Raw genomic sequence first — 9,764 nt, forward strand, 5'->3', positions numbered from 1 at the left:
ATTGCATCTTTCTGTTCTGTTCCGTATCTTCTACGTCACATTTCATTTTGCGCTGAGAGAACAGGCAGTGAAAATGCCCTCCTGGCCTCTGCCAATATCAGGCTTAAACAGGTGGCTGAAAGACTTTCTGTTGTGGTCCATGTGAAAAATATTACAAAATATGACAGATGCTATCCCATGTTCAACTGCTTCACAGGAATGCACACTGCAATCAGAAATCAATGTGCTAGCTTGCTCTACAATCAGAATTCACTGCAAGTCTACACCTGCAATCACTGTGCCAGCCTGTACCTGCACCTCAGAAAACACTGTACCAGCCTTCATCTGCTTATCACGTTCTGGTGAACTCATTTGAGAAGTTAACAAGTTACCGGAGTGTGATCCCGAAAGTGAACCGAGAAGCCTGGCTTGCTGGCTGTGTCCATCAAACAGCTCCACGACATCATTGAGTGCTGTCTGAAAATGTGCAAACTGTCCAAAAACCACTGGGAAAATAAAAAAAAAAACAAGATATATAGAAGCAGTGAACAACATTAGCAAGAATATGAAAAAATGTTGAGCCATTGTAAAACCACTTCTATTTCCTCATTTACTGGATCCTGTTTTAATAATCTATAGACCCTTACAATCTTATATTTACACAAAGTTGGCTATTACAGCTCACTCGACCTTCAACTGATATAGCCCAAGCAAAGCTGGTATCGCACAGACAGAATCAACATTCATAAAGTTAAGTGTACAGTATTTGTCACTCCTATTACATTTTGCATTCTACAGCACTTACAAATTAAAATCTCTGCACTGCGGGAGCCTTTGTTTGATAAAAGTGGCTTAGATTTTCCTTTGCTGTAGTAATTCTTAAGAATGGTGTAACAAAAATTTCCTTAAAAATGAGTATGCAAGATTTTACAGCAGGTGTGGAAATAAACACTGCTGAACAACACATCTGCTTTTCATACAGAGTGGCAGACCACTGAATTTGTTTTTGCCTGGTAATGGTCTGTCTTTTGCATAATTTATTCCATGTGAGATGAACTCTACATAAGGTAAACAATAATAATCTGGTTTACATCTTTATTTGCGTGCTTCATTGGTAGTTGAAGTGGATCTAAAACTGTTCGGAAGGAAGTGGAAAGCGAACATGTCTCTATTGTCGATGGTTGCAGATGACATTGTACATTATTTTTGCACGCATAAAATTGTTTATCACCACAGACTTAAAAAAAACTCCTTGGCAAGTTATTAATTTCTGAACATTCAACTGCATTGGATTTAACTTTCTTAAATTAATCACCATCAGGAATAGAATTTTCAAATGGCATTCTGGGAAAAATAGTTACTTCCTGTGTAGAAATATGGAGACAGAGCCTTCATGAATGAAGTTTAGTGAGTATGTGGAAAGGGCCCAAGGTCACACCTTAGTTTGTGCTAAATCTGTCAGTCTTAGCTACAGAGACACAGGGTAGCACATCAGCAGTCAGTGCCCTGAGTTTGAGACTAGAAAGCTTAGCAAGAGTTGCAGTTCATTTATTGCTACTCAGCATCCACTGGTATATCGCTATGAATGAACGTATCTAATGAGTACAAGACGGGATTTGTTTGTAATACTATCATTATTCACTAGCCTGCAGATTCTATGGCAAGACCATCTGAGACTGGTCACAAAGTGGAACCAGAGCACAGAAGAAAACTTTAGCAAGAAGGCAATTTATTTAAAACAAGGAATTAGAGAAGGAAGAGGAATTGTTAAATAAGACACAAATAGCATTAAAATGTCCAATGAGTTTATGACACAAGACAAAAGAAGTTACACTGTCACAAAAAAATCAAATATTTTATATACTCTGTAATGAACAAATTGACATTAAATCATTTAGTGTGCAATTTACGCATTTAAGTGAGTGGGTTCCACACAACTCATTATCCCTTTTGCTAACAACAAATTTTCTATCCTGGCGCTTGTCTCTAAGAATGTTTAATACATGCAAGATGGGGAATTTTTCACTGTCAAACATAAATTTCCAATATTGCATGTTGCATATCACAAACTCAATATAGTTTCAGGTCCTATGTCATAAATTTAATCTATTTTCAAATGCTACATAGTTATAAATCCAGTAACCCTTCAGGTCCGGGATTTAAAAATACCATACTGGTCTGTTTTATTTAATTTAAAATTTCTTAACTTGAGTCACCTGCTAATTCAGATTGAACTGCACAGAAGATACTAATTGAAAATATGCAGGTCGCTTGATACTTAATTCAAATTGCTAGTTTATTTGAAGTTGGATTCAAATTCCCTCTCCAAATGAATTCTGATTTGGTGACACATACTGATTGATTCAAACTTGATCCTGCTGAAGTAATCCACAACAGTTAACCTGGACATGTCATGCCATAAAAGACAAATGAATCTGCTAAGGAATTTGGAAATTACCTTACTCACATGCTCTGAATTTTCCAGATCAAACACTGCCAACCAAGTCTTTGTATAGAGACAGAATTAACAATGACACAGGAAGTAACCAGGAGAAATATTACCTCACTAGATACTTGGATAAAACTATAAGCCCAAGGAGCAGAAGTGGGCCATTCAGCCCACCTGCACCACCACTGAATGAGATCATGACTGATTTGATAATCCTCAACTCCACTTTCCTGCCTTTACCCGGTAACCCACAATTCCCTTACTGTTTAAAAATGTCTATCTCAGCCTTCAATATACTTAAATGGCCCAGCCTCAACAGGTAAAGAAATCCATAAATTCATTTCTCCAGCGAGATGAAATTCTGCCTCATCTCTATCTTAAATGCGCAACCCCTTATTCTGAACTTATGCCCTCTAGTCCTAGAGTTTTCCACAAGGGGAAAATAATATCTCTGCATCTACCCAGTCTAATTCCCTAAAGGTCTTGTATGTTTCAATAAAGTCACCTTTCATTCTGCTAAACTTCAATGAATAAAGGACCAATTTACTGAATCTCTCTGTGTTTGACAGTTCCTTCATATTTGGTGTCAGCCCAGGGAACCTTCCCTGGACTGCCTCCAATGCCGGTATATCTTTTCTTAAGTAAGGGACCAAAAGCTGTTCTCAGTATTCCAGCTGTGCTGTGACTCATGCCTTGCATGGTTTTAGCAAGACGCCTTTGTAGCAGTCTCCTCACTGCTAAAACACAGGTAGATTGCTAACTCTGCCAAACAGCAAGGGATGCTGGGTACATTGGTCAAGTAAAACTCTGAAGTCACAAAATCCACACACCAGGCAGTGTGCAAACACGGCAGCTAGGTCCTAATGACATTAGCATATGTAAAAAGCAATAATTATGAAGTCCTGAAGAAGGGTAATACCCAAAATGTTCACTTCTCCTTTCCTCCAGATGCTGCTTGGCTTGCTGTGTTCTTCCAGCCTCCTGTTTGTCTACAACAGTTCTCCTGCACATTCATATGCCCAACAATTTATCCATCAAAAAAAGAAGGGCCCAGGCAGAAAGGCACTGGATCCTGCTACACAAATAAATAATGGTAAGCTATCCAAATGATTGATAACATGTTGAAATATTAAGTGAGTCTCCCTGATTGGACAGAACTATAGAAAGTTGCAGAAAATCATCTAAAAAGGTATAAAAACAGGGTTCACCTGCAGACCACCCTCTCAGACCCTCTTCTGATGAGAACAGCATGGCCAAAGGCCTGCTGACCACCCAGAGAGAGAGAGAAAGAGAGAAAGCAGCTTTGCAGTCCCACCGAGACAGAGAGATAGAGAGCGACTGCACAAATCTATAACAGACTCGATAACTATTGTGAGCTTAAGGGGCCAAATAGGATTAGAGATAGTACTGTTTTGTGGTAAAAGCTATTGTAACTTGTTTCCTAATAAGCTTGGGAATGTTTTACATTGGTACTTGCGTGTGTTCGTCGTGATTTGACCATTTTGGTGCTGTGGGACACCTGGTCAGATTCATTCATAACATTCTGGTTGGAGTTGTCTATCTTGTTAAGGAGGATCTAGACAATGCCGTATTTTTTATACTTGATTCCCTTTGGAATAAGGACCAACATTCCAATTGCCTTCCCTATTACCTGCTGGACCTGTTTGCTAGATTTTTTGTCATTTGCGCACAAGAACACCAAATCCCTCTGCGCTGTAGCATTCGGAAATGTTTCTCTATTTAAGTAATATTCAGCCCGTCTATTATTCCTGCCCAAGTGCATAACCTTACACTTTCCCACTTTATATTCAATATGCCTAGTTTTTGCCCACTCTCTTAACCTGTTTCTATTCCTTTGCAAAATCTTCATGATCACTACTCGCCTTACAGCCTATTTTTGTCATCTGCAAAACTTGCAATCGTACATTCACTTTCCCCATCCACAAGTCATTGATACATATGGTAAATAACTATAGCTCCAATACCAATCCCTGTAGCACTCTACCATTTACTAGCTGCAAACTTGCAGAGATGCTTCACTGTGATTTGGACAAGGTGAATGAGTGGGCAAAAGCAAGGCAGATGAAGTGTAATGTGGATAAAGGTAAGGTTATACACGTTGGTAGCAGAAACAGAATATTATCTGAAGGATGATAGATTGGGAAAGGAGAGGTGCAATGAGATCTGGGTGTTCTATTACACCAACTGCTGAAAGTAAGCATGCGGGTGCAGCAGGCAGTGAAGAAGGCAAGAGGTTTGTAAGCCTTCATAGCGAAAGTACTCACGTGCAGGAGCTGGGATGTCCTGCTGCACATGTACACAGCCTTGGTGAGACCACACCTGGAGTATTATGTGCAGTTTTGATCCCTTTATCTGAAGCAGGATGTTCTGGCTACATAGGGAGTGCAACAAATGTTTACCAGACTAATTCCTGGGATGGCAGGACTGGCATATAAAGAGAGACTGGTTCGGTTAGGACTATACTCACTGAACTTTAGAAAATGAGGGAGATCTTCTAGAAACATCAAATTCTAATAAATCTAGACAGGATAACTGTAGTATCTACCCAATGACCAGGGATTCAGAAACAGGGGTCGCAGTCGAAGGATATAAGTTGAGACATTTAGATCTGAGTTCAGAAGAAATTTATTCACACAGTGTGGTAGACCGGTGAAATTCTTGACCACAGAAAGTAGTTGAGGCCAAAACACTGAATGTTTAAAAGAAGAGTTAGATATAGTTCCTAGGATTAAAGGGATCAAAGGGTATGGGGAGAAATTGGTAACAGGGTACTTAGTTGGATGATCAACCATGATCATATTTAAAGGTGCAGTAGGCTCAAAGGGCTGAATAGCCCACTGCTGCATCTATTTTCAATGTTTCTATGACTTATTCAGGCTTGGGATGGTAAGTATGAAATACTATTTGCACTACACAAGTGCCAGGAAATGATCATCTCCAACAAGAGAGAATCTAACCATCACCATTTGATATTGAATGCCAGTTCCATCGATGAATCCCCCAATATCTAGAGTTTAGGGTTACCATTGAGCAGAATCTGAACTAGACTAGCCAGATGATTACTGTGGCTACAAACATAGGTCAGAAGCTTGGAAATCTGCAGCAAATTAACTAACCTCATGTTTCCCAAAGCCTGTCCACCATCTACAAGCATAAGTCAGAACATGGAGAAAACTCCCCAATTGGATGAGTGCAGCTCCAGGAGCACTCAAGAAGGTCGTCACCATCCGGAACATGCACACTGTTTGACTGGTACACCACCTAACACTTTAACACTCACCCCTTCCTCCACTGACTCACAGTGGCAATGGGATATATCATCTACAAGATCTACTGTACAACTTACCATTCAACAGCAACTTCAAAACTGACAATCTCTAACATCTAGAGGGCCAATGGTAGCAGGTATATGGGAGCATCACCCACTGAAAGTTCCCTTCAAGCCATACACCATCCTAACTTGGAACTATATTGGCATTTATTCACTGCCGTTGTGTCAAAATCCTACAACTTCTTCCCTAACATTGTGTATTTACATCATATGGACCATAAATGTTTAAGAAGGCAATTAGATATGAGTATTAAATGTTGGCCTCATCATGTGCCCCCATCAATGAATTGATTTGATTACAGCCGGATAAAGAAATTGGAGAGATCACTTTAATGATGATGAGTATGTTGCTTACTGCTCCTTCCTTGCTTGACAAAAGAACTCTGAATGCTGCGGGTTGGTCCAACACCAACTGGTCCGTGGTTCCCCTTCACTTCTACCTTAGCAGTGCTCAGAAAGCTTTCCCTGTCGCAATTTTGAAAATTAGACTTTCTAAAACATCACATGTTAAGAAATAGTGGTAACTGCCCATGCTGGAGAATCTGAGATAACAAAGTGTTGAGCTGGATAAACACAGCAGGCCAAGCAGCATCAGAGGAGCAGGAAAGCTGACGTTTCGGGTCTGGACCCTTCTTCAGAAATATTAAGAACTACTAGCAAAAGGTACATCTCATACAACCTGGCAGCATTAGCACATTTTCATTAAATACTTTTGTTGAATTAATCTAAGTTAAAAGCATTAAAAACTTTTCTTCAAATTTCAAAATATTTAAATGCGTGCACACAGCAAAAACTATTTTACTGTAAAAAGTTTCCAATTTAAAGTAAACTATATTGTTAAATAGATGTCTATGAGGTTCAAGGAGCATTTCAATCTCAGGGTTCTGCTTCATTCTCACAGTTTATGATGTTATCAATAAAGCTCGACTACATTACCTCCTTGTTAATGCATTGCCAACCATCTGTCATCCTATGCACCACATTCAATAACGTTGAGGAATATATATTGAAATTTCTTTTCTCCATAAAATTAGAGCCAAGACCTTAGCGCCAAAGTAGTTACCTCACAACTTATATGCAGATTACATTCTGCAGGGGTATTTTTTCCTTTACGCACAGTTTTATCTTTGTTAATGTTTTGAGGAAGAGTTATATTCAACTCAAAATGTTAGCTCTGTTGCTCTCTTTACCTGGTGACCAGATTTCCTGAGTGCTTCCATTTCCACCTATTTTAATTTTAGATTTCTCACATATGCAGCATTTTACTTTTACTTACCTGCTTGTGACATTATCAATTCTCATGCTGCATCCCACATAACATATTAAGCAATCTTTTTCTCAGATGTTGACTGTGTGTATTTTTAGCTTACTGCATTAATATTACAAAATTCATTAAAGAATAAGGCATAGCTAACCAATGTACAACCTGCACTTGACTAGCGCATTAACAGTTATTGATTAGGTTATCAAGTAAAATACATTTTCCAGATTAGTCTTCAAACACTAGCACACTCATCAGCCTCACTTAACTTCTTAAGCAACTATTCCCTTCTGTCAACATAAATGCTGTTACTAAGAAAATCAAAAGTATCTTGAAGAAACTATCCAATGTGCCTGTGCAGAAGCCAGCCCCTTTAAGTCACTAAAAGTGCATGGTCTGCAAAGAAAAAGACAAAGGGACAGAGCACTTAAACAAATCCCCCACATTATCTTAAAAAAGGAGGCACTTGGTGACTAGCTACACCCATTTTTTTTCTGTTAAATATTGTTAGTTCCATTTCAACTCAGATCCCCTTCCTTGATAATTCCTTGGATGACTGTAAAGCTGCACCTTCCTGAAGTAATCTTTTGTGGGGAATTTCATGAAATTTTCTACAAATTTCCACTCTGCCTTTCCCTTTACATGGTTCTTCTCCAAGCTTAGATTTTTCCATTTTCAGACTTTTTTTGTCCATCTTTGGGCACATTCAGTGCAAAGACAATTAATACAAGCTCCAAAATTTCCACAACTACCTCAGTGATCATAATCCACCCCAAAAGCTGCAAGAATTCAATTGTTTGCTCCCACTTTCTCATTCAAAGGTGGCTCTGTCTCCTCAATTCTCCTCCGTCAGGATCGATATGTCCAAGGCCATTCCAGCTTCCTGCACTTGAGTTCACATTCCATCACTTTTAACCTTCCAACTACATAACCATCTGTGTGACCTCAGCAGCTCCAGTAGCTACGCATTCATTGTCTTCCACAGCATTCGAGACATCTAACACTCAGTGCAGGTGAGATTTTAAAAAAAAAATTGCTTGTGCTTTTTCCAACCAGGTATCCTGTGTTGGATGCTCATGATACGGTCTCCTCACCAATGGGAATGCCCAATGTAGATAAGATATTGCTGTGCTGTCTGCAGGTGTGAACACTTTTTAAAACATGGTGTTAGAGCTCCATCACTCTCCCACTCTCACATTTCCACTTGTACACTGCTCTGATGACAAGCATGAGGAACAGCAACTGTTCTGTTAGGTATTATGAGGTACACAAAAAAAGGGAAATTGTAGCCTTGGTGACTCAAAGCACAAAAGGCAAACCTTGAGATGTCCTGCATTTACAGTGCAATTGCCCTCCTATAATATCTTATTCAACTTAACACTGAAGCATCATAACCAGTGAACAGAAGATTGATTACAAGGCAGCAGTGGCATAACAAATATTCGCTGGAACAGCTTTTTTGATGGGCAAAATGTAAAATGGGCAATTATCTTAAAGTTCAAAGAAAGCATCTAAGGAAACAATAACTGATATTTATTACAGCACATTCGCATTAACAAAATATCCCAAAGCAGCTCCCAGGAGCAATATGGCATATGTATAATGAACTATTCGGTCAGATGACCAAAGCTAATGTATAAGGAGTGTTTGCAAGTAGAAAGTGAGGCAAGGAAACAAAGAGATGGAAGGGGTTAATTCCAGAGCTTAGCCCTTAGACAGCTTGATACGTGGTCACCAATGACAGAATGCTTCAGCAAATACATGTCCCCTAACTGAGTGCTGATTAAGAAGAGGCTGAGAAATATGCTGCAGCCCTTTTTGTTAATTTGCTAATGGTCAGGAAACTCTTAGCTTGAACCTCAATGCTCATAGTTCCACCTTGCACCTCATCAGTCTATTTCTGGTATGCTAAAAGGATCTAGTATTGCCAGCAATGTCAGCTTGAACAACTAATAGTTAACAGCCTGTGACCATGCAATCACCACACTCTGTCACAGGTTATGGTACCATGGTGTTGGGATTGGTGGGGGTGGAGGGTTGGGAGAAATGAACAAGGCTTTCCAAGAGTGGAAGCAACTAATAAATGATATACAATCCACTACATTGATAGCAGCCACAGCCATATTACACATTCAGAATGTGTACCCTTGCTTTTACCATGACTTTGCCAATATAGAAACAAAAATAGAAATTGCTGGAAAAACTCAGCATATGTGGAGCAAAAGCAGAATAGGTCACTGAGGAAGGGACCCAAAACATAACTCTGCTTTCTCATCACAGATGCTAGTTTTTCCAGCAATTTCTGATTTTGCTTCTCATTTCCAACATCCACAGTTATAGAGTCTTTCCTGAAATGAAAGAAAAATGCAGATCCCAGAGAGCTGAAATAAAAGCAAAATGCTGGTGAAACTCAGCCATTCTATCAAAGAACAGTTATATTGGACCCAAAATGTTAACTCTGTTTCTCTCTCCCCTTGTTGCCAGCCCTGAGTTTCTCTAGCATCTTTCTGTTTTTATTACAGAGGATTGGAATCAGGCTGCTTCAAGGAAACAACAGTGGGCTGCTCAGAAATACACCCAGAAACATTTTATCACTGATTTGAAGGTGCAGGGACTACATGAAAGGATCCCTCCAAAAATTCACCAGAGATAGCAAGAACTGCAGATGCTGGAGTCAGAGACGACACCATGTGGAGCTGGAGGAACACAGCAGGCCAGGCAGC

General features: G+C 39.5%; 1 protein-coding gene across 1 annotated transcript in view; it reads right to left on the reverse strand.

Moving 5' to 3' along the window:
* Nucleotides 1-9,764, reverse strand: part of LOC109928798 (CUB and sushi domain-containing protein 1-like) — a 2,165,117-nt gene that overhangs the window by 333,778 nt on the left and 1,821,575 nt on the right. Inside the window, exon 36 of the mRNA XM_048597409.1 lies at nucleotides 372-485. Within this exon, the coding sequence (XP_048453366.1) occupies nucleotides 372-485 (114 nt within the window). The remainder of the gene's footprint in view (nucleotides 1-371; nucleotides 486-9,764) is intronic.

This window comes from Rhincodon typus, chromosome 5, assembly GCF_021869965.1.
Source record: "Rhincodon typus isolate 14 chromosome 5, sRhiTyp1.1, whole genome shotgun sequence".
NCBI lineage: Eukaryota > Metazoa > Chordata > Chondrichthyes > Orectolobiformes > Rhincodontidae > Rhincodon > Rhincodon typus.